The 25,944-nt window shown below is 38.5% G+C and overlaps 1 protein-coding gene across 11 annotated transcripts in view; it reads right to left on the bottom strand.

The window, feature by feature from the left end:
• PIK3C2G (phosphatidylinositol-4-phosphate 3-kinase catalytic subunit type 2 gamma) overlaps positions 1-25,944 on the bottom strand; it is a 333,879-nt gene that overhangs the window by 203,077 nt on the left and 104,858 nt on the right. For 6 of the 11 annotated variants that reach the window (XM_080599406.1, XM_080599408.1, XM_080599407.1 and 3 more), the window contains 3 exons: positions 13,316-13,435; positions 11,681-11,821; positions 4,389-5,138 (listed from right to left, as the gene is read on the bottom strand). In XM_080599406.1, the coding sequence (XP_080455532.1) occupies positions 4,389-5,039 (651 nt within the window). In that variant the 5' untranslated portion in view covers positions 5,040-5,138; positions 11,681-11,821; positions 13,316-13,435. Of the gene's footprint in view, positions 1-4,388; positions 5,139-8,066; positions 8,920-10,693; positions 10,805-11,680; positions 11,822-13,315; positions 13,436-22,282; positions 22,302-25,944 lie in introns of those variants that run through there. The other 5 variants (XM_080599404.1, XM_080599409.1, XM_080599399.1 and 2 more) reach the window with 5 other exon arrangements.

The raw sequence follows: 25,944 nt of genomic DNA, 5'->3' as shown, positions 1-25,944 counted from the left end.
CTGATGCTTTTCCTGAAGTTGGTCTGAGCTGCTTTTTTTGGGTAGAAGTATCCCCTTTTGTGTTTGCTGTACTACCCTTCCATCAGAACATAACCTCCAGGAGAGAATGTGTAATACTGCTACATCTGCACGCCCTTCCTACTGTTGTACATACAGACATATGGACTCAAGGCTCAACAAAGACATCAACTTTTAAACCCCTTCAGAAAGAGAAGCAACTAATGCCACAGCACAGAAGTAGAAACAGATACAGTGAAAGATGTATTTTCTCATTTTAATAACATCAGTAAATTATACAAAATTATGTGGTTATTATTAATTTATATAACCTTAAATCCCCCCCCCTTTTTTTTTTTTCCTTCTGGACAAAGAAGTGCAATACACCTGAAAAAGTGCTGGGAAAAATTTAATTACAGTTAAAAATGGGATGAGTATAAAATATGAAAGACCTGTTGGGAGCTGACTGGTGAGGAGACCACAACTACAGAACTGAATGCTCAGAAGTTACAAACCCTTAATAGGTGCTGTCAGTCTTGAAAATATTAGATACAATGAGTCCCATTAACCACATTAACCATCCTGACCCTCTCCTGCAGGAGGCAGAAGTGAGAACAGAAGCTCTCTGCCTCTCTGCACCTTTGCTGGCAGCATTTCTGAGTGAATCCTAAAGGCAAGCATATCCTGTGTTGACTAGCAGTAGTCTACACAGAGGGGATTAATATACCATTGCTAACTAACTCCATTCAGTTCTGGGGGCAAAGGTATATACAGACACATAATTCTGTATTGGGTTTATGTGGCAAGGTTTTGGTAGCAGGGGGGCTGCAGGGGTAGCCTCTGTGAGCAGAGCCCAGAAGCTGCCCCATGTCAGATCAGAGCCAGCTCCAGTTGGTTCCAAAAGGTCCCGCTGCTGGCCAGAGACAGGGAGAGATGCTGGTTGGGCCTCTGGGAGAGCAGATTTAAGAAAGGGAAAAACAAACAAACAAACAACAACAAAAAAACAACTGCATAGCAGCACCTGGGAGAAAGGAGCTTGTTTTGCCTGTGACAGTAATTGGTGAGCGATCTTCCCTGTCTTTATTTCAACTCCTGAACCCTTTTTCATTGTAGTTTCTCCCCCTCTGCCTTCGAGGAGGGAGACTGAGAGAGCAGTTGTAGTAGAGTTTAGCTAGCCATCAGTGTGAAACCTGTACAAGTTACAACTGACGAATCATGTGGGTGAGGTAAAAGAAATTTATTTTTGTCATTTCTGTTTTCAGTGTCCAGAAACTTTAATTTCTTCCCATTGCATATAAAGGGATCATATTAATTACATGATCATTTTATTTTTCCATAGGACCCTGGTCTCCACTCAATGCAGAGATCTGAAAGTGTACAGTGAACAAGACAGGTAATTGCAGATGAAGAGAACTGATGATAATAGGGATAAAGTAACAGAGTGCATCCCTGGATAACTGGGATCTTACCTTTTACCCATCCATAGATTTCTAACATCATGCTAGTCAAGTCACCTGAACCATCCTTCCTAAACATGAACACTAATTGTGCGTGTGCTCCTCATTTCTGAAGTCCCCAAACTGAAATTGTGAAGTTTGGTCTGATGATTGGACTTCTATGAAATGAGCATTGCTAGTTATCCTGTAAACATTAGATACTAAATAACTTAAATGGAGTGGCCAAATCTACTGGATACTTTCAAGGTTGTCTTTTTTGCTTTCTTTCTAATATGGAGAAAATAAAATCTCTTCTCACGGAGAATATATAAAAACAATTTCTTCGGTGTTTTTGAACATCTTGACTTGGTGGTGACAGGGCCACAGAAAATTGATGATGGCTTTATTACATAGGACATATTTCAAATAACAAGCATAAACAAACAAACAAACAAACACCTAGGGCCATACAACTGCATCCAAGAGCTAAGGGTCAGATTAATAGTAAAATTTCAGTAGTATGAATATTTCAGCTTGTGTACTTATGACCTATCTCAATATTAAGCTCCATGTTTCAGCATCCTTTCCATTTCAGGTCCATCCTCAGCCCTAGTTCTCAAATCCTATTACTCAAATGCATCATTCACATGTCCTGGACTTCACAAATCCAAACTGTACTTATTCACTTTCTGTGAATGAGTTGTGGTGCTCCACTTTGCCAGCCATTCTGACAGTCTTACTCAGCATTTACCCTATTCCTCCGCACCCATTCTTATCCTCTCCAAAGTTGCCAGAGCAGTAGCAATGGTTTACCTCTTCCCAGACTTTTTTACACTTTCCTCTCTCATTTTTTTTTCATCTACTTTCTCTTCTTACCATCTCAAGGTTCAGTTGCCAGCCCCTTGCCTTGGCTCTCTTTCTGTCCTGATATGGTTGCCTCTCTCTGTAAGAATTCCTGTGGCCGCACTGATTTTTCTGCTACAAATCAATTCTCTCCTCTTTCCCATTTCTTCCTCTTCTAGCTAAACAGCTCAAACACTTCCCTGACTTAATCAAATCCTCCCACACGTTCAATTGTAGTCGCCCTTGACTCACTTCTCTCTCTCCTCTTCCCTCCCCTATAATTCTCTCCTACTCCTTCAGAAGTATTTGTGCCTGTTCTTATATGCCTGATTCCTCTAGCGCCTCTTCATCCCATACCACAATTTAATCTCTTCCTGCTTGTTTGAATCCCACTATTTTCTACTTTTCTCCTGAGAAGTCTTGTTGTTCTTTTCATCATGATGTCAAGTATGCTTCAGTTTTCCTATTGTAAATAGAAAACAAACGAACAACAACAAAAAAAAGCCCTTTGTCTCTCCATCCATAACCCCCTATTCCTGCTTCCTGTATTCATCACTGAACTCCAAAATGTGGTGTCTAGGATTAATGTTAAGAGTTTCTATCCTCAGATACTCCCCCTCCCCGCCTCCCCCAACACACACACACACTACACTCCCCATCTCTCTAGAACTACATATGTTTACTTCTGTAGTTCTCCCTATTCACAGAAAGAGAAACAAGTCAATCTAATGTCTCTTCCCCTTTGCTTTATGATACTGTGATCACTGGGAGTTAAAAGCAAAAGGTGAGCCTAACTGTCTTTTAATATTCATGGTGCTAATGTATCCTGTAGGCTATTTCAGGATTCCTATAATGATTCAGAATGCTAACAAGGACTAGAGGAAAGGGAGGATTTATCATTTTCTTTTTCCTTCTCTATGTCAGGATTTTGAAAGAAGGAAAATGAGGAGAGATACAACATCAGAGAGTCATGGGAGTCCCAGAAGACATCATTATTAAAAACAGCAGAGCCACAAATAGAGCTATGAACACCTGATAAAAGGAGGAAAAAAAAAAGAATTTGCTTCAGAAATACAGGTAAAGGCTGAGTGTCACAGGGACCAGCTTCCACTGTTATAGTAGATGTATATTATTTTGGAAAAGAGTTATACACACACATATAAGTGTATGCAGCACATGGTGAAGGCAGGACATTGTTATTTTGAATTTCAGGTTTCATATCAGGTTATACAGATTTTTTCTCTCTTTCAAACACATCTTACTTCACTTTTCTGTACTCATCCCTCTGTGGTAGTTTTATGGCTCAATGAGCCAAATAATTCTAATGGTGCAAAAGCAGATTACAGATTATATTTTGAAATACTGGTGAATTCTAGACCATAATCTAGATTCTCTTCTGGTGTAAAATGGCAAGTTTCCATTAGAATTAGTGGAGATACTTCATTTTATACTAGGTGAGGAACTGGCCCTATTACTTTAAAATGAAATGAAGTCTGTTTTTAATAGGTAGATTGCAGAAATGTGTTGACACTTAGTATAAATCGGGTAAAACATAAAACAGGTAGGACACAGATTCTGCCAGTATAAAATTCTCATTAGCTAGACAGAGTAGGTGCCTTCCCTTCAGAAGTTATTTTTAATTGTCTGCTGGGTTCTTCTCTGATATTAGAATCAAAGGAAGAGGATGCTCAGATTTTTTCATGCTGCATAAAAATCTCTTAAATAATCATGTACTGTTTGTTTGAGGGCATCCTCCTTGTAAACACTGTGGGAAATTCTGACTGCCAAGAAATCAAAAGTTACACAATTATTAGAAAATACACCTGAGACTTCCCTGCATCTCTATTTTAGGAAGTAGTGAAGACCAAATTAGAACTGAATAAGAAGTCTCACACTTACCTTTGGCCAGCTGAATTGTAAGACAGATGACAAAAGCTCTCTACAGGACTAAAAGCTTTTTCTTCCCTCAAAGCATAAATTGTTTTTCACCAGGTGTTAAAATGAAGTGCTTCTAATACATGCTGCATCAGTACGAGTGAATATGCAAAGTGCAAGGACACAGGCAATAAGGGTCAAGAACTTTAAACACTTAATATCAGAATATTTACATACCTCTCTGTCATGTCCAGAGCTGCTGGGCCAAGTAGGTCCTATGCTGTATCTTCTGGAAGTGTTGATTAAATAACCCCCCACATTTCTGCTTTCATCTCTCACTTGTGCAAATGGATAGTTGTCTAAGAAAACAGGACGTTGAGCATCTACATCATCAAAACCTATCTGAAAATATGTGTTGCCTCTCTCCACATTTGAATCAAACACATTTGGGACAGTGGTTACACTATTCCCTCTGCAGATTTCTCTCCCTTGACTATAAGGGTAGGAATCCACCAGAGAGAAGTTTCTGTCATCAGACAGTAAAGAAGACTTGAAACCAATCGCTGGTGACACTGTGCCTTGTTGCCAATGAGATACTGGATTTGCAGGGTGAACTTCACCATAAGCAACTGGAGGCTGACCACAGAACTGCTTCTCTGGCACATTCAGACCAAAGTTGTCTGATGTGAAAAAAAGTTCTTCATGATGATGTGAATGTGATGAACCATAAAAAAAAAATTCGTTGCTGACTTCATCAACTATTCGATCAAATCCTAGGTGGATGTCTCCATTAGAATCAGAATGGTACACTGGATAAGGTGCTTGGTCCCCCGTGTGTCCTTCATGAAATTCATCGTGTAAGAAAGGAACCCTTCCAAAATATGCCATAGCTGATTTTTATCTTCAGTCTTGTTAATCCTCAAGGAACTTTTACAATATTTCCAGGGTCAAAAGAGTATTGTTCATAACTGGAGCTATATACCCCCACTGAAATAAAGCACAGAATAAAAGTTAAACCAGAAAAAAACCACCAAACTTCATCTGTTATAAAAAAAGCTGTATACCTGCATATATCTATCTATATATATATAGATATATATTACATAGAGGTTTCTCCAAAGAGTGTGAAGATTTTCTTCATCCAGAGCATGAGTACTCTTTTTCTTGATCCTCATTTCCAGGTACCCTTAAAATTAATTTAATTTTTTTATTTCCTGGTCTCATAAATAATATCAACAGGATGCCTGGAACAACTGATCTAAAATACCAATTCTGACAAATATTAAAGAAAACATCCGTTGTTTTATACTTGTATATCACACCATAGGCCGGAATCTAAAACAAGAGGGTAGGAAATATTCATATTAATGGCCACTTTAATGGCAGTTTCATTCACATACTTCTCTCTTTTTGTGAATCTACAATTTCTTCATATTCTAACACTTTTTATCCTGGTGTAATCAGGTGACAGAGGTTTAGCAAGTGAAAGAACAAGTGTAAAATATAGAAGACTTGGATCTCCAACTAATATTCCAAATACTACACCTCAAAAGCTTGCATATGGCATATATAAATGAAAAAAAATCAAATATAAATAAACCAATCTTTTTTTTTTTTTTCCTCAAAACAAATACATCTGAAAATCCTGAGGTTATATTTTTGTTACTAAATTAACAGGCCAGGAAATAAGTTTTCTTCAGTAGTTCATCATTCACACTGTTATCAGCAAACTTCCTGATCTGATTTTGGGATGTGCCAACTAGTCCTATGGTTCAGATTAGCAGCATGTACTGGAGACTTTTTTTTTTAGGAAGAGAGTTTAATTCTAAAACCCAAATTATTCTGTGCTACTTGCCCTTAAGGATACGGCCTGTTTTATTTACTGATACAGAAGTAGCTTAAAACACAAATGGCATGGAATAACAATACCACATAAAGTACACAGTTGTGCTGAGTACTTTATCACACAAAAGAAATGGAAACATCTGATTTAATAATTCAATAAAAAATATATTCCCTAGCAGTAAAAAAACACTACCAAGATGAAAAGTGCACTCAGATATTGTTAAAGCTTAGCACCACAAATTGCTTTTCCAATATGTCCCCAAGATCTATACTATATTAACTTAGATAATACTGCCTAGTAATGAAAACCTGTATTACAGCAGAAGGTATTCATCACAACTTTATTTATTTTTGTTTTATTTGAAGTCAAACTCTAGGTGGCATAGGTTCCTGTCACCTACAGTCAGGAACGAAAAGAGAAATGAAAAGTTAAATAGGCTGAAATGAGATCTCCAAGTTAGAGGTTGAACGACTCTTTCAAGCACTGAGCTTAGTGATTCCATGTGTTGTGTAGCTTGGTTTGCTTTGCTCTAACTGTGCTGGGGGGAAAAAATACATATTTATTTATGCAGTTTCACTAAGCCAGAAAACCAAAATGACCACACTGAATGGGGATCTACACCATGGACTTCAATTACCAGCCTAGTCCCTGCCATTTCCGTCACAGTGAATCATGAATTACACTTTTAGATTCAGATGACTTTTTTTTTTTCCCAGAAATATTTTAATAAGCACAGAAGTAACAATTGCCCTCTTTTGCAACTTCTTCTCTTCTTCACCTTTCTATAGCAGTTGAATAAAAGAAAGATAACAAGAAAGAGAAGATGCATCCATGAAATCACAGATTCACAATGACCTCTCCCTCCAGTCCTACATTCCTTAATAAAGTTTGGCTACCTGTAACACTGTAATAGAGGCACAGAAAATACAATGCTTTTCAGTCCCATTTAAATGTTTCTAAAATATTTTCTTGACATTTCATACAAATTCCATTTATAATAATACATAAATAGCTAATAGCTAACCCTGCTTCTTACACCACTACAGCTCTTATGTATAGTATCCCAGTATTTAGCTGTTTCTGAGACAGCTAAATAAACACACATCACACCTCCATCTATCTGTGTACGACTGCTTATTTCCTGTACTCTCCATACTGTTCAGAAGTACTGCTTTCTTAGCCATCTTTAAATGCAGGCAAGTTAGATATAGTGCTAGAAGGGCCATCTGCATTGTCTGCTGCCCTGTTCTTTTCAGTGGGCAGAGGGGCCATGAGAAATTAGGAGTCTGCACTACACATCAGGCTTCCTCTTCCAGCCCTGACCACTGCAAAGGGAGGACCTCAGGGAGCAGACACATACAGCACTGTTTGTAGAACCATGTCTACTTTATATGGACACACATTTAAAGCTAACCATTTAGACTGTAAACTCAGCATGTCATGCTGTAAATCTCAGTGGTTTAAGTCTCACCTGCTCTTTGGTTTAGTAAGATTAGGCTCTGAACTTAGACCAACTCCTAATCCTTTTCAAAGCAACACCCAAGTTCAAGAAAGGGTTTGTAATTTTGCCAGCCACTCACTATTACTGTATCCAAATCATGCAAAGCGTGTTGACAACAATGGATTTTCAGAAATCACCAATGAAGCAAAATTTATAATGTGAGTTTTGTTGTTGTTTTAAAGTTTACTTTTTAAGGTTTCTGAATTCACATTTTGGAGATTTTCACTATTTTTCCATGCAATTATGAAGACTTCCTTTTCTTTTCAAATGACAGCCCATGCTTTCACATAATTGTATGGTTCTGGTATCTGGGGCTTTAAGGGAAAATCCCCCAAAATTCTGTAAAGTAGTCACTACAAACCAAGGGAGCAGACAGCATTACACAATGCTCCCGACATTGCAGCTGCTGGCTAAGCACGCAAAAATGCTTCCCTTATTTCAGCATGCACATGCATACTAGCATAAAAGCTTTGTGCGCTGTAGGCTCAATTTTCTCTTTTCATCGGATCCCAGAAGTGCAATACTGGGCTAGTGCTAAGCAGTAAGAATATATGTTGCAACCTCTTACCTGAAACACACAATTTGTTAGAAGGATATAGTCTCCTATTTCTTCCTGTTCACAGACACATTCAGATGACCTATGTGCTTTCAACACGAAGGGGGTGTAACTTAGTCGTCAGAAGCTTCCCTTCCTGTGTAACCGGTTTACTAAGGTGATGATTCTTTCCCACCTCTTCCTTCAGGGAAATTTCAAACAGCAGTAACAATAAAAAGGAAACACCTTATCTGTTGTCTCTCATTATCTGAGAATCCTACTCACCCCCCACCCCCCCCTTTAAATATGGTGGTAGATGATCTCACACTTAAAGTACAAGTATCAAGCATGCTTAAAATAACCAGACAGCTTAAAATAACAAGACAACTTCATGGGAAAGGCTTGGAAAGATTTGCCTCAGAATGACTTCTGCATTACAACAGGATTCAGAAATTTTACTCTACTCCATCTTCATGCAGCTTCTATTTGCCACTGGTGGTGAGTGCTCTGAAATGAGCGCTTTGCTCACAGGAGAAAGGGAAGGTACAAATACTGTCTGGCAGAGAGGTCCTCCGCATTTGGCTCCTCACTCTGAGAGCTGGGACAGTCTAAAGGGGAAGACCCTTAAGGTGGGATATTGGCCGCAGACTGATGAAACCTTTGTCCCTCTAAATAGGGCCTGAAGTAAAAACACAGCACTGGTCATGAACATATTCCTAGACCTCAGGGAGCCCAGGACCCTTCACCACTAAAAGAAGCAGCAGAGGCTGCTCCAGGCACAACATGGAGGGAGTTCCCTCAGGGACGATCTGCCTCAAAGTTTCGTACTTTTCCTTAAAAAGGTATAAATTGCCACACTGAGGCGGCTATTCAAAACTGACAAAAAATCCCAATCCTAATCTACTCTAAGGTTGTTACAAGCAGGAAAATATCCTCAAAAATGGTGAGGTGGTCAGTGTAAATGTGACTATTTCAGTTATAAAAGGCTGTACGGCAAGACTGAACAGATTAGGATAAAGCACTGAAAGTTAATAATTAATTATAGATATCTTATATCTGATAAACTGAATGAAGTAATAATTTGATAAAGCGTTCTTGGGAAAACTCTGCCCTTCAAAGTACCACAAAAGCTGTCAGTGATGTCATTGTGATTTAAAAGCAGTTAGCCAAGGACAAAACTTATTTCAGTTGGTGAAAGGTGATGTTTTTCTTCTCATATATTCTGCAACCCTTAAAAAATGTCACAATAGTTTGCGCCACAAACTATTTGGTGGCATTTATACTGCACTGTAGTTGTTACCAGTGATTACTTTGAAGCGATCCTGAGAGACAGCATCACACCAATTTTAGGAGCTGCTATTTCAGAGTTTATGGCAGTGTGACTGTGTGATGTTGCTTCATCTCACAGTGACTGGATGTAGTAAAAGGAGGAGGGTAGAGAAAACAGAGGAAATATGCATGGGAAGAGCTCATATTCCCAAGCAAACACAGAAGGCTATATGTGTAATATGAACTGGGACATGTCCTCCTCTACCCATGGTGATTTCCACAAGAAAGTTATGAAGATTTTCCTTGGGAAACCCTGAACATTTTTGCAATTATTTATTTTCTGTTTCCCATCAAAGTAGTAGGCAGAAAACTGCTGAGTCACTTTTCTACCCTGATTTCCTCCTAGAACTCTGAAGAATTATCTTCCCCCCCACCCAACCCCCCCTTTAGCTGGCCTATGGGATATCATCTCCAGAGACAAAAAAAACTGGAGACTCCCTGGGACACTGCCTTTTCTTCTGTTAGATACTCTTGCTGCTCCACCAACTGGCAGTAGCCTACAGCTCACTAAAATTAAAGATGAATCATATGTTGATTTAGCCATGTATAAACTCATGTGTATGACCTAGGTCTGACAAAAAGCTGCAGGTAAAGAGCTGGCAAAATAATTACTCTTACATACCCCCAGATGCATCTTCAGTAGGCTGTTGTTCAGCCTTGCTTCACACAGTTTGAAGCTTTCACAAATCACACCCTTGCGTTTGAAGCCTTGAGGCTTCGACTATAGCAGGTTTCTGAGGGGAATACAGCAAAGTGTTTCAGCAGTCTGTGGGGACAGAAACCTGGCTAAACATCGAGCCAGTACGGAGGCTGTTCCATTTCGTAACAGATCCAACCTCCCGTGTTACTGTTCTCCAGTGCCACCTACTGTCATTTTCCCGAAACTGTGAAGCAAGGAACAGAGATCACCGTGTCAGGCACAGCAGCAATTAAGCTTTATGTCTGGCTGCAGGGAATGTCATCATGTCTATCATTATCACTGACAAATATGGCCCCTGTCGGAAGTCTGCCCTTTATGAGGAAGATTCATGGTTGTTGATACCCTGCTTGCAGATGGTGTGATACTACTTCTCTTAGATCAGTGCTCCAAAGCACTGCTGCACGAAGGCGATGACAAGGTATCAGCAAAGCTATACACACAAAATAGGGTTTTTCCATATGCTGGTGAAAACAACAACAAAAAAAAGTGAACAATGTCAGGATTTATTTAAACCGCGGATGAACAAGAATTCTGGTAACAAAAAAGATGTGGTTAATATCTGGTTTGCTGCATTACAGACCTGTATTTCCTTCTCACTTACAAGGTTCATAGAGCATGGACTGTACCTTACCTGTTTAGTAAAACCCAGCATGGTAGATTCTTCTGGGCAAGGAAAATACAAGTTGGAACAAACACCACATAGTGGTTGAGTCATTATGACATGATTCATCTGTGAAGAAGACTTTTGTTGTAAAGGGCAAAAAGGACTTTTCAATTCTGAAAACACTCCTCACTCTCATTTATTCACATAGAATAAGTCAAGGGAAATGACAGGGAGAGAATAAGAGAGGGGGGGAAGCAAAGTTTCACTTTTCTATGAGAAATACATAGAATATATTATATTCTATATAGAAAACATTTACAAGCTCTGCTGACACCTACACATAATATACAAAGTTACTGAGTTACCAACACCTTCCTGAGCTTTGAAATACCCTGTAGCGAAAATCCTACCCCTACAGTCTGTACTAACCAACTAGAAAGCTAGCCATGACTAAATGTAGACTACATATTTTAATCTCTCTTTTTATTTGAACATCTTTGTACTTTGATCCTGTAAAAGGAACAACACGGTTTACTGGAGTTGTTTCTGAGAGCAACAACGACTCCAGCTTCAAAAATCAAATTGCTGAGAAAATTGAGTGCTAAAATGGAGAACAGTCACATCACATCCATCTTAAAAGATAGTTAAAATAAGACATTTATGCAGATTTTTATATATGTGTATATATATAAAAATACATATGAGATATATAATACATAGGCATGTATTTATATATACATGCATACATGTGTAGATACTGTATATGTGCTTACATATATATATATTAGGCTTTTATATATAGACATAAACGTATTATATATATATATATAAAGTCTAATAAACACTAAGTGGCCCAAGAAAGGAGCTTAAATGCTTCAGAAAAGGAGAACTAAAGCCACACATTTCAGGTGAAAGAGACAAACTTTCCAAAGCTAAAGTGCTTTAAGAGTGCCTAAACCCAAAGCTCTTTTTCATACTGCTCTTTAAATTTGTGTTTTCTTCCATATCTCTTACCTCCTGTGATTTTGCTGCTGCTGTTCTATTCACCTTCCCAATCCAGTGTGCCTGTTCAATGGCTTTCTGTGAAATTCAGCTTTGACATTGCAATGCATTCAACAGGGTTTGTTGACCTCCAGAAATTGTTCATATCATACACTGTACAAATATAAAAACATAGTATTGTGTTACTAGCACACTGTTAAGACAAGCTCCCTATGTACTTCAGCAGCTTTTCCTAAGGAAAATTTAGCAAGCTGGTTCATCACCATTTTTAAGACCCCTTCCCATTGCAGCCATGGGGAGCAGCTCTAGAGGATTTCTGGAGCAGAAACAGGGTACAGAACAGCCCCAAAGTAAAGAACTCAGCCACTCTGGTGAACCTGAGCCAAGGTGACTTTGTTACTGTAGCTTGGCAGAATTGATCCCATGCTGCCTCAGGGAACTGTTAGTATTACCACCTTGAGGAGAACCAGAATTAAGTATGGCTTTAAATTCAGCTCCAAAGTGTCTGCAAAATAGGGAAAGGGCAATGGTAATAAAGACCCACTTGTATACCTTGCACTCATGAGCATGACGCCAAAAGTACTTTCAGGTCAACCGATAAAATTATAAAATCTTATATTATAAACCCTTACATACTATGCTACAGGCTAATACATAACTGTAAACCTAGTATAACAGCTGACTGTTATATGCTCTATTGTCTTTATCAAAGAAAAGATGTAATAGTTTAAACACAAAGTACAGACATCTAAGGTCAAAACAATAGTTTACTTGCACAGTATTAACACTGTCTTGATTTGCATTTCTGAGAGGATGCTTTTCTTACATTTGCTATAACGTGTATATTACAGTACTACAATATCTTTAAAAATACAGTATTTCTGAATTTTCCCTGAACTTCTTGCACAAAGGTAGCTTCTTGCGTCTTTCTTTCTACTTTAATTTTATAGTCATACTTGCTGACACTATGACTGAAACACTTGCTTTGAAAAAACAAAACAAAACAAAACAAAATGTCTTTTACAAAAAATTAGTTAGTGGTGTATATATAATTTTTAAACCAACTGAACAGCATTCCTTATAGGCAATTCAGGATATAAAGCATCTGCTTAGATAGCTAATTTGGCTGCATACTTAGGTTGCATATGCATGCCAGCAAAGCATTCGTTATTGTTTTCATTAAAACTTTACCTGCAGCATGAAAAACAACAATAATTTACTTGTTTCCTTATAAATAATGCAAAGGGACTGCTTATCTGCAATAATATATATTTCTGCAAACTGCTATATGAAATTAAGCTCGCAGCACCCCTCCACCACAGTTGGACAGGCCCTTAAATTAGTGGCTGGCAAAGAGATTCTCTCAGTGCTGAAAATCCAGCTTTGTGTATCTATCAGAGCAAAGTACTTTCTCCATCAGCGCTGCCTGTACAGATTATTCTTACAGTAGCAATTGTTCTCTGCTGTGTCAGATCCTGTGCTAGCCTGTTCATGGTTTTGCTAATGATGTTTCTGTATTTATGAATAAGAGGACCTGTATAATGGAACAGATCAGGTGTGTCCACTGGGGCTGAGTAGTAAATTCACACCACAGCAGTTCTGCAGCTCTAAATATGCACCTTACTCGATGACACCACAGGTACTTACCTCACTGCAGCAGTCATGACTTAGGTTTGTGTCCTATCTGGCACTATTTTGGGCGGCTGATCCAACCCCTATTATTCCAGTTGCTCTGTCTCTGTCTTCCTTTCCAGTACAGGAACAAATCTGCTGAGACAGGAGTCAGGAGTGAGTAGCACGGTGCTTCACATCACAGGTGAGCTACTACATGTGTTCAGTTAGAGGGGAGCTGCAAAGGCCCCACTGTGGAGGGCAGAAGAGGAAAGCTCTGCTGGGCTATGGGTACCTCAGGGGAAAACAGAAGAATAGGAGCTAGTATCCCTAGTGCTACCTTTCACAACAGCCTCTAGAGATGGCTGGTGTCTTTCAGAGACAGGTTCCCAGCTCACAATGAAATTAGTTAGTCTGGCAAGCACTAGGTTAGGAAAGGAAGAGAGAGAAAAGCAAGAGAGAGGTCTTCTCAGTTCCACCCATCCAACAACCTATGAAAATCCTTTATTCAAAGAGTTTAATAGTCCTTACATTGGCAACAATTTCCTAGTACTTTTGGATGAGAAGGCAGTGTAGGGGAAACTACTATAAAAGAAACAGGTAGTATCATCCATCATCGCCTTGGCCTACAAGACAGCTAAAACCACCATGCACTGATGACACAAAGGCAGACAGGAAGGTAGATACTTTCCACCACAGTTGCTGGGGAAAGTGAAAACCCAGGAAGTGATGAGGTTTGGTATAGTCCCTGCACTAAACACTGAGTCACCCCTGCCCCAACAGGTTATGCCTTGCTGTCCTGGTTCCAGTTAGGACAGAGTTAATTTTCCCTCCTAGTAGCTGGTAGGGTGCTATGTTTTGGATTAGGATGAGAAGAGCGCTGATAACATGCTGATGTTTTAATTGTTGCAGAGCAGTGTTTACACCAGGCCAAGGACTTTTCGGCTTCTCGCTCTGTCCTGCCAGCAGGCAGGCTAGGGGTGCAGCAGGAGCTGGGAGGGAACAGACCCAGGACAGCTGACCCAAACTGGCCAAAGGGGTATTCCATACCATCTGACGTCATGCTAAACAACATATAGGGGTGGCTGGCCGGGGTGGGGGGGCCGGCTGCTCGGGGATAGGCTGGGCATCGGTCAGCGGGTGGTGAGCAATTGCATTGTGCATCACTTGTTTTCTTACACATTATTATTATTAATACTATTATCATTATCACTATTATTATTATTATTGTTATTATTATATTCCTGTCTTAATAAACTGTCTTTATCTCAACTCACCGGCTTCACTTTCCCGTTTCTCTCCCCCATCCCAGAGAGGGAGGGGGGAGGGTGAGCGAACGGCTGTGTGGTGTTTAGCTGCCAGCCGGGTTAAACCACAACACTTGCTCACTTCACTCTCCTTTAGGGTTCATTTTCAAAATCAGAAACCTCCATTTAGAAGAAATTTTAGACTGAAGGCAGTGACCCTGTTACAAAATGATGCATCACAAACAGCAAAACTGTCTCCCCTACTTCCCAAGGAAGAGCTAAATTTACCAGATGAATCTGATTCTAAGCATGGGAACACCAGACTGCTCCTACCTGTTCTGGTAGCATCAGCATGGGAGCTCTGCTGATGCAAAACTCTGAGCTAGGATACCTGACTGGAAGCCTGCAATGTTCAGGTCAAACACAAGCCTGGGGTATGCCTAAAAGCAAATGAATACAGAACTCGCTATCAATTAGGTTTTCATTAAGGGTTGGGTGTTTTCTGGAGGAGGACAGGAGAGGGAGAGTCTCAGAATGTCTAGCAGACCAAGTCAGTCTTACAGCCTGAGAGCTTAATAAAGAATAACAAGTAAATATGAATACACCTGATGCTCAGGTGTCACCTCAGAAGGCTGCATCACAGGCCTCCAGGACACGGTCTAAAATAAGGTATCACGTTGTACCACATAACACACCCTTCCTTCGAGGCCTAGCCTCGCAGCATGTTACAGTCAACAGCCATGAAAAAAGCTTGATACTGGAATTTGAGAATATATGCATGATTTATCTTGGTATCAAAATAAACCTCATCCACAAAACACCTTGAACATCTGCATTTACTTCTTACTGCCTCAGTTAACTGTGCCATGTCTACTTCACAGCAGCGAGTCCAGGAAAAATCCAGACAGCCTAAACGGGCTGGAGCCCACTCATAATACATTGTTCATGTCCTTTACTGCTGCAGACTAGAAATAGTTATCTTATTCTTCACTTGGTTGATCTACTTTTACTTCCTTTATTCAAATGGAATTATGCAAACTTCGTGTTTGCTATCAGGCTACGAAGAAGCCTATTGTAAGTAGGATACGGTTTTCTTAGATGTAAATGTGCATGCAAAATAGAAAGAGCTTTGATATTGAGATTTTATTTTCCTCCGAGGTTCAAGTATTTTATCATTTTAATAATATTCCATTTTCCTGTTGCATTGACTTTTAAAACATCTTTTGTATTAGCTCCGAATATTATAATTCCTTCAAAATTCCTCTGGAGGGCACTATTACCATAAACTATAGAATTAGCTACAGATGGATGTAATAGAGAGAAACACTAAATAGCCTTGTTGGCAGCAGGCAGAGTGTCTTTTAACCAAGACAGCTTCTTTACTGCTGCCTGGGTCTTTACTCTACTTTAGAGAACATGGGAAATTTTAATCTTAGCTACAAAGATAAATAGAGTTTAAAAATCATTATAGAGGTTTGTCTAGGAAAAGGTGACGTGTGGGGTGTGCATGGGGGAAAATCAGTTAACATCTTTGTTAGAAAGTACTGGAATTTGGTATATCTTTCAAAGACTTTGAAAAAGTGATATTCCCAAGGCCCAGAATGATTTGTGAGGCTTTGGGTTGGGAAGGGGTAGAGGAACCAATTATCCCTCAGACTCCATATTCTCTGTGACCACTCCTGTAAACTTGAAGCTGGACCAGCAACTGTGACACTTCTCCACGCAGGCACTACAGCTGCCCTATCCCACTGCAAAGGGCAATGCGATCTACTCCTCCAGGATTTAAGAAAAAGCCTATCTAACATAGAGAGGGAGAAAAATAACATTTCAGAGTTGGGAAATAGATTGTGACATACCAGAGTTTCTTAATAGCTGCCTGTTTTTCAGAACTGAGAAGGAAATCAGAAATGAACCTCACAGTTCATTGGAAAACTTTTTTAAAAACAGGATAAACTCATGAAAGCTTGGAAAGGTTAACTCGAAAGTGAACGTATGTGTCCAATACGGTTGCCCTCTTGTGACCACACAATGTATTACATGTTGTTCATTTTAATAGCTCTCTGAAATTTTGTAGGGTAAACAAGTGATGAACAAAGGTCCTAAGAGTTCATGTTTTGAAGTATTTCTTTCTTTTGCATTTTCTGGGAAAGATCATATTTAAGTGAAAAAAAAAATTTACTTTAACGGAGGTGCTCGAGAGAGTCCAGAGAAGGGCAACAAAGCTGGTGAGGGGTCTGGAGAACAAGTCTTACGAGGAGCAGCTGAGGGAGCTGGGCTTGTTCAGCCTGGAGAAGAGAAGGCTCAGGGGCGACCTTATCGCTGTCTATAGGTACATTAAAGGAGGCTGTAGCGAGGTGGGGATTGGTCTATTCTCCCACATGCCTGGTGACAGGACGAGGGGGAATGGACTAAAGTTGCGCCAGGGGAGGTTTAGGTTGGATATTAAGAAGAACTTCTTAACTGAAAGGGTTGTTAGGCATTGGAATGGGCTTCCCAGGGAGGTGGTGGAGTCACCATCCCTGGAGGTCTTTAAAAGACGTTTAGATGTTGAGCTTAGTGATATGGTTTAGTGAAGGACTTTGTTAGAGTTGGGTCAGAGGTTGGACTCAGTGATCTTGGAGGTCTCTTCCAACCTAGATGATTCTGTGATTCTGTGAACATCACTGCTTCCTCTTGTCTTTTCCTTTTATCAATTGCACATTTAGTTATTTTATTTATTTTCCAATTAAACTAGAAATTATTTGAGTAGGTAAAGTATTTGTGTGATAGTTTTTCTAGCAAGTGGTGAGGCTCTTGGGATACTATGTCGTAATGCAGAAAATGGTGTTGATGTAATATGTTTTTAATTAGGCCATCAAGAAAAGGAAATAAATTTGGGGGAAGAGTATATTTCAGTTATAGCAGGAATAGTTGTTGTGGTATAACCCAGTCGGCAGTTAAACACCACACAGCCGTTCGCTCACCCTCCCCCCTCCCTCTCTGGGATGGGGGAGAGAAACGGGAAAGTGAAGCCTGTGAGTTGAGATAAAGACAGTTTATTAAGACAGGGAAATAATTATAATAATAATAATAGTACTACTACTAATAATGTGTACGAAACAAGTGATGCACAATGCAATTGCTCACCACCCGCTGACCGATGCCCACCCTATCCCCGAGCAGCCGGCCCCCCCACCCCGGCCAGCCACCCCTATATATTGTTTAGCATGACATCAGATGGTATGGAATACCCCTTTGGCCAGTTTGGGTCAGCTGTCCTGGGTCTGTCCCCTCCCAGCTCCTGCTGCACCCCCAGCCTGCTCGCTGGCAGGACAGAGCGAGAAGCCGAAAAGTCCTTGGCCTGGTGTAAGCACTGCTCTGCAACAATTAAAACATCAGCATGTTATCAGCGCTCTTCTCATCCTAATCCAAAACATAGCACCCTACCAGCTACTAGGAGGAAAATTAACTCTATCCTAACTGAAACCAGGACAATAGTATATAACTAATATTAACAAGGAAGAATAAAAAGTTATAAATAGAACAAAAAACTACTAAACCAAAAATAAAGGTTCTAAATTAACATCTTTTGAACTTAAATTTAGACCTACATTGATATTTTCATGAGTAAAAATTATCCTTGCTCTTTTGCAATGATCCCTTCCTTACCTGAATTTCTGAATTCAGCCTGAATTTTCTGTACCTAATTATTACCTAATTCAATGACAGTACCCCCATGTGTTTCATTTCAGCATCTTTTTTTCTTCCTGATGTCTGCTTTGCCACACTAAATGTTGAATTCTCACAGCTTCTTCTCCTAAACACTAGCCTTCAATAACAATTGAAGAATTTTGTTTTAGAAGATTTAAAATAATAAAGAACCACAGGAACTTTTCAAATAGATGTAAGAGGGAGGAGAAAAAAAAAAAAAAAAGGTCAGATTTTGGGTACACCAACCTTAACACTGTCCTTTTAAAATACTCCCCAGGCAGCTTTAACTTTTGCAACCAGCACTCAAGCAGCCACTCACCCTAGGGCCTAGTCAGATTGGCAGGATGACAGAGGTCAGCATTTCACACGAATGAACAATTTATCCAATATATAAGGCAGGCATTCATCTCTCTCTCTCTTTTCACCTGTCCTTTAAAGTTTAAACTGAAACTATCACAGGTACTATGCACAATGCAATGAAAATCCCTCCTTCTATTAACCCTTTGAACCCTTACAATGAGAAGTGACATCGTTACAATTTTAAGCTGAGACAGAAGCCACAGAAGGGCTCCCCTTCCCCCCACCCCTCTTTCATACCAGCTTCTTTTCCCTATGTACTTTCCCTCACAAAGGCCCCCCTGTTACCTCTCTAATTCAGTCACTAAGCATGAGAAACCCCTGCTGTTCTTTCAGCGTTCAAAGTGCTTGCGTGAGAAGGGAGTAGCATTTTGACCAGATACCCTTTTTGGATTAATACATTTATTTCTGCTTTGGATGTGAAAGATAGAAGATGGAAGCCTGGATAAGGATATCTGCATTGGCTTTGCTGTGCTATTACATAGCCAGAAAACTTCTGTGATCCCAAAATTCAAACCTCAGATGAGATTTCTTAGGGGGTATGTTGGGGTTCCACTTTAATCCAAAGTGCAATTTTTAAGAAAGAAGGAAAAAAAAAAAAAAAAGTAATTCAGAAGCAGTCTCTGAGCACGTATTAGACTTAAAATAACTATTTAGCAAGATTTGATTAAGATAGATTAGATAAATTAGATTAAGGCGGTTAAGAACACAATGAAAGTAAAGTGTAGACTAGTTTACTAGCTGCATTACACTTAGAAGGGTTTAGGTTGGCGATAAAGAAATTTTGTTTGTCCTGGAGGCACATGCTGATGTGTGTCATCCCAAATTTCTGTACATACAAAGCAAACTCAGGGGACTATTAATACAATGGAAACAACTGGTAATGAGAGAGAAACCCGTGTCTCCTGAGTTCCAAATTGTTCTAAGGAACATTCTCACTGCTCCTTTTGAACCTCAAAAACGCTTTAAGCAGGGAAAATCATGGAAGAGCTATGATTTATGACAAGAAAGAGTTAAGAAATTCTGAGTTTCTGATTATCCAGATGTCCCAACCCCATTGGTATGTAGAAGTTCAGGTAATTACAATGTTAAGGTGCGTAGGGTTAGCAATCAAGTCTGCACTTTCTTTGCACTAAACACCACTTTGCCTATTCCAGCTAGAAAACTAATTGAGTGGACTACAGTCAAGCACTGGGTATGCTTTTGTTGAGACATAATATACCAAATGAAGAAATCTGGAATTGCAAATGGTACCTGTTTTAATTAACAAGAGACGCTCAAGCCATCCTGATGTTGATAAGTCTACAGAAGTAAGACACTGAAGAAAACTTACATTGCATTTTTTTATTCACATTTTTATTATTATTATGCTTTACCTCATCTGAAACTCAAAGCTCCAATGAACTGATGAACTTTCCTATCTTTATCAGGCTCATGTGTTTCAACATTTCTGTTGTACATCTAAAATATTTGGACAAATTGTAAGACAGCCTCCTGCAGCTAAATAAAGCTTGCTGAAATAACTGCAATACCCCAAACCAAGGATCCCTTGCAGAAATACTTTGTCGTGTCTGCCTCCCAGCCCCCTTTTTTTGAGTGATATTTGTTAGAAAGTTTGCAGAAAAAGTAGTGGGGTTTAAGGGCCCCCTTTATTCTCCATTTGCTGGAAGGCAAAACTTATGATCCATCCAGATCTCTGAAGGATGAATTTCAGCTAAAATTCTCTGGAGCCTGGCCTAAAGTAGACATTGCTTCAGTGAATTCAATTTTCCCAGGTATTAAGAACTGAGAAAGTAAAATAGATGACAGGCACTGAGGGTGCCCCATTGGAGGTTAATGGGGCTGTTTGCCACTGACTTCAGGTAGGCCAGGGTTTCAATCCTGTTTCAGGGAGCAGAGCAGAAAAATGTTATACAAGATTTAAACCTTTATCAACCTTTATCATGAAAGCCTGAGTTTGGCAGTAAAATGCGAATAATGATAATTATTATAATTATATATAAATATATAATATAAATATCTAAAATATAAAAATGATAAATATATATATAATATAAATACTTATATTATAATGATGATTATTATAATTCTGGTTGTAAGACTCTTTGAAAGATGCAGAAGGAAAGCAGGACCTAAGAGTGTGGTATTAGGGATATTCCACTACTAGATTGGAAGAAATCAAGACTACTGCTAAAAATTGCTATTCTGAGGATATCAAATCTTTGAAGGGGTTAATCCTAAAACAATGTTAATTTTGTTAATTTCTATGTTCAAACCTATTATGGAGAGGAAAAAATAGCCTTCTGAATTGAATATAGCTTTTCATATTCCTTTTAAGGTAGAAGACGTTTGACCAATGCAAGTTGACAGTTTCAGTTTTTCACTTTCTATACATGCTGTTTTCCTCAGCAGAGGCATAGCACCACAGAAGAAGAAAAATAGTTTTATAATGCAATAGGGAAGTCTTGTCATTAAGACCTCCCACAGTCAAATGATCAAAAAGCCACTGGTGCTGGAGACTAAAGCTCTCAGCATACTTGTTTTCTTTTCCATGGATGGGTCTCCTGTGAGATTTGGAATAAGTCCATGTCCGTCTTGTCTTCGTGTTGGCTCACCTTCCTCTCTTATAGCTGGGAAGGATTTTTAATAAATTCCTGGCTCTAAAAACCTCTGAAAACCTGTCTCTAGATCTTCAGGGATATCACTCACTTTGTTTCTTATCTCTGTTTTAGGGATGTGTTTTATGAAATTCACATACCATGGTGATCTCAATCTTCATCGTACATTTTAGAGTGTTAATGTAACACAAGCAAAGAAAATATCTAGAATTTATGTAGCTTGAGGTCAATTACAAATTCATTGGAAGCAAATTTGTCCACTTAGTAAGGAATTATCAACTGTTACAAGTCATTTTGATAAATAGAAAAACACTTTTGATATACAAGAGGTTTTTGATGCTCTGCCTCACCCTCAGAGAGGAAAATTAGGAGAAATGTAGAAGAAGTCTGTCTTTAATTCCAATTTGCATATAATTTCATTGGTCTGAATATTTTACCTTGATTTTGGTGGTCTGAAAACACATTAAGATATAGGCTTCGTACCATTAGATGTAAGGAAGAAAGGAAATTAAAAAATAAAAATGACAATAAAGGTGACAGGCAAAGCACTGTGACAATGGATCAAAAAATCAGGAGCACAGGAAAGAACAGCAAACACAGAGGGGAGCAAAAAAAAGACAGTCATCAGAGAGGGCAGTAGAGGATGGAAAAAGAATTAAGCAAAGAAAGAAAGGAATTATCTAAATCAGAAGTGCAGTGGAGGCAAAAATATATTTAAACAGAGCAGAGAGATGTTACAAAGAAAACAAAGTTGTAGAAAGAAAAATGATAAATTATGAAAATGAGATACAAAAGAACTGAAGAAATGGGAAAGCAAAGGAGTTGAAGCAGAGAAACAGAATAGAAAAACAGACCACTTCACCCCTAGGAATACATTTAATTCCAGTCAGGAGGTGGCTTGGGACCCACATTTAGTGGACCAGATTCCCAGGGAATTAAAAAACAAATACACACACAGAACCTGTAGACTACCCCAGGTTCTGGATGGCATCGTTAGAAGATGCTTTTCAATGCCTTTAGGCTTTCTGCAGGCTAGTTGGATTTCTCATTTGTGTATTACTGTTTCAACAATAATGTCAACCTTACTTTACCTCTCCAGCTGCCTCCTGCATCTTCTTCCTTTTACACTTACTTCCTTGCTATTTTTCACCTTCTTTTAAAAGGACAACTACAAGTAGTGCTCGTTTCTAACCAACAGTAGTAGTCTGAAAGATAACAGTACATCCACAAAAGCTATAGAACAATTGTAAGGAAAATAAGATACTTCAAGAAGAAAGAAGTCAAGAAGACAGCAAAATTCAGTATTTTGTCTTTCATACTGCCAAATATGGGTATTTCAGAAGCAACTGTAAACATCCTCATAAATATCACCGTTTTCTTAGAGGTAAAATGTTAAAAATCCTATACCTTGAAGTGTTCAAGTAAAGAGTCCAGGTAATTCCAATCAAAGATGACTTGGATAGATTCTCTCTTTTTTAAAAAACAAAACGAAACAAAACAATTTCTTGCTAATGCTGCCCTGGCTATGCTCTTTAGCCCCTTATAAGTCAACTGGTAATTAGGAAACAGCATTCAGCTCCACCACCAGGTCTTCCAAACTGGGTCCCATTTCAGTATTAAAATATTTAGCCAGAATATGAAAGTCGCACAGCCATGACAGCAATGCTTTTGAAAGTAGCTTTGATTCTTTTGTTCCAAAACATCATTTAATTTGAACTGTGTCTTTTCATAATACTTCAATTTACTCTTTCAAGAGTTCAGCAGTAAGACCTTACAAAGGAGGCCTGCTAGCAAGCCTTTCCCAATACATTCTTTACTGTGAAGAGATAGCAAACCAAAGTTGAAGCACTAATGAAGAACTTCATGAATTAATGGTATGCATGCGGATGTGATACTGTTAAATGTTATTCATTAGATCTCCTGATTAGCAGCCATCTTGCAGAAAAGAGCAACAAGACCACATCACTTGAATTTTTGGACTTTGAGATAAGCAATGCTATAGCAACTGGTGCACTGTACTAATGTACCTTTAACCATCACCTTGTGTTTAGTACATAATAGGACAAATTTAAAGGGCAGGAGAGTAACTAATTAAGACTTTATTTCCTCCTTGTATAAAACACTGATGGGGGTTACTCATGCTGAGAGACCACACAATGTGGGTGAAGCTCCCTGTTTTGGTGGCATCTGTTACACATTAGTGCAACTAAAATCGATGTTTTCCTATGTGAAAACAGCTTTATAAGTAGGAAAAAGTCTGTTTCACTCACCAGGTCCACTTCTACAAGTGCAGAAAGAGTAATCAAACTTTTGCATATAGGTGAACTTGCACAGTTATGGTAAGCACCCCTGGTTGGAAATAACTACAGATTTTTGAACACAATATCTGTTAATTTTAAGTTCTTTGTCTTTCAAAAAATCTAAGCCCTTTGTGAGAATATAAAACTTGGAGTACTTTTTCCACCAGAAAAGTTTCTAAAGTTTATGATAGGTTTTCCAATCTAAACCAGAGAAAGCACATCAGATAATGATCACTAAGCCATAGTGGGAACCAGCAACACAGTTTATTATTATTATTATTATTATTATTATTATTATTATTATTATTATTATTATTATTATTCTAGTGGAATTTAAAAAGCAAACATGAAGAAATAACCACAAACATATTTCAACTTATCATATAAAAGTTCTTTTGAACATTTTCACATGAAGCAAGCATTTTCTACTCAGGTTCACTATCAATCAGAAAAGGATTGCAGCCGTGATCACTGAACTGAGGGTTAAACAGAAGAAAACTCAGGCAAGTGAAAAATTACAAGCATGATCCATAGAATATTCTGACAGCTGGACACAAAGTAAGTCTCACAACTAAAAGTCCAAGAAGAGAGTCCAACTGTGCAAGTAGAGCTGCTCAAATTGTCTGACAGGGATGATTCAGTGACTGGATTTTCCCACAAAGAAAATAGGTATGCAGCACCCACTTATACTGATTTCTGCTTGTTCTGCTGAACCTGTCCAGCTGACCCACATGGCCTCTGAGCTAATGCTTCTTAAAATGTAAGCTTCAAAAATATTACATTTTTCTAGTTATAACGTACCAGTGAACCATCAAAGGAATAGACAGAGGGAACTGCCAAGCATGAAAACCAATCATATCTAAAAAGATTCATCTAACTTAGAGTAGAGGAGGGCCTCAAACATCAGGAGTAGCGAACTAAGTGCAAGTGAACAAGATTGGTTGTAGGCCTTTAAAAACCACATCTTTAGAACCTATGATTTCCACATCAAGTGAAAAAGAGTATCTTCTTAGTACAGGCTGTGTAGATCAAACCTACTGTAAATGGCTTTCTGTGATTATCAACAGAAACAAATGTCATCTAGGCAGGTGAACACCAGACATGATAGTCTCCTCTCTGAGCGTTATTAGTCTTGAATAAGTTTCTGCTCATATATATATGTACACAAGTATTTTCAAAATTATCATTTTCCAAAGCTCTGTAATGAAAGCTATTGTGTTAGTGCAATTCTTTTATGCACTTAACTCTTTCTGATCTGCAATGATTGTGTTACATGCATTTAAACTGCATATAGGTTAATTTGGCATAGGTTTTTAAAGTCCTGGTAAAAAGAACTCATTTGGAAAGTAAGGATTGCCCTCTTACTAACAGTGTTTTAAGCTCTTGTAAAACAGTTCTTATAAGAGGAAGCAAAATGGCGCAACCCAGTACTGTAGAAGGAAACTAATCCCAGAAGTAGACTTGCTACAGTAGAAGTATTCATCAATATTTAATAAATAAACAGGGCAAAGCTCAAGAAAGCAAATCAGGGCACACTCATCCCTCCAATGAATACTAAGGTCAACAGCTTGGACACTTTCCTAAAAGTGTGCACGTTTCTCACCTCTTTTCTGAATAGGGTTGAGCTGGTCCCTAATCCAGCAATCCCTTACAGTGACAAAGTAGCTCTTAGTATGCCCAGTAACATGTGTGACAGCAGCAAGTGTTGAGCTGCAGCCAAATTCTGTCTCTTAGTGAGATAAAATCAGATCCAGAAGGCTAATAAGATAAGGATCAGTGCTGTGTGTACGTCTATTCATTCATCAGAGCACCAATTTAAGTACAGGAAAAATAAATGGTATATGGAAAAAGTGAGAGGGAAAAAGCCATCCTTAAATATTATTTATGTTTCAGAAATTGTGTGAACTTTGAGTAGCTATTGTCATTGTCAACAATATTTTCTGAAGGTGTTGACTAGCATCATAAGGAAGATTCTATGTTAAAGCCAAGCTATTAACTGTCTTTCACTCTAGTCCCATTCTATAATGGAGTGCTTTCTCAATAGCTGCAAAGAGGCAAGTTTATAATTGTAAACAAGATATTCTTAGTCCATACTGTACATATCCCTATTTTTTATTGTAAACTCCTTAAGGCAGAAGCTATTATTTATGCTAAATATATTAAAATTCATATCAAAAAGCAGAAAAGAAAATAAGTGACAAATTAATTTAACTTGCAACCAACACTGCATTGGAAAATGTTGTAAATAACCCCAAGGAAAATTTATAGAGTACAGAATAACCTACAGAAATTGATCAAATAGGTAAATAAAAAGTTTTCAACTTGGAAATAAGACTATATCCTCAATTTATATGCATGAAATCATGCATTTGCTGGGAAATATACATACATATATATATACATATATTATTTTTTTTGCAAGGAATTCATACTCAGTTTTTACTTCTGAGAAG

This window comes from Anser brachyrhynchus (genome assembly GCF_964034855.1).
Source record: "Anser brachyrhynchus genome assembly, chromosome: 1".
NCBI classification, from domain to species: domain Eukaryota; kingdom Metazoa; phylum Chordata; class Aves; order Anseriformes; family Anatidae; genus Anser; species Anser brachyrhynchus.
The sequence above is the reverse complement of the archived record's forward strand: the minus strand, read 5'-3'. Positions and strand labels throughout refer to the sequence as shown.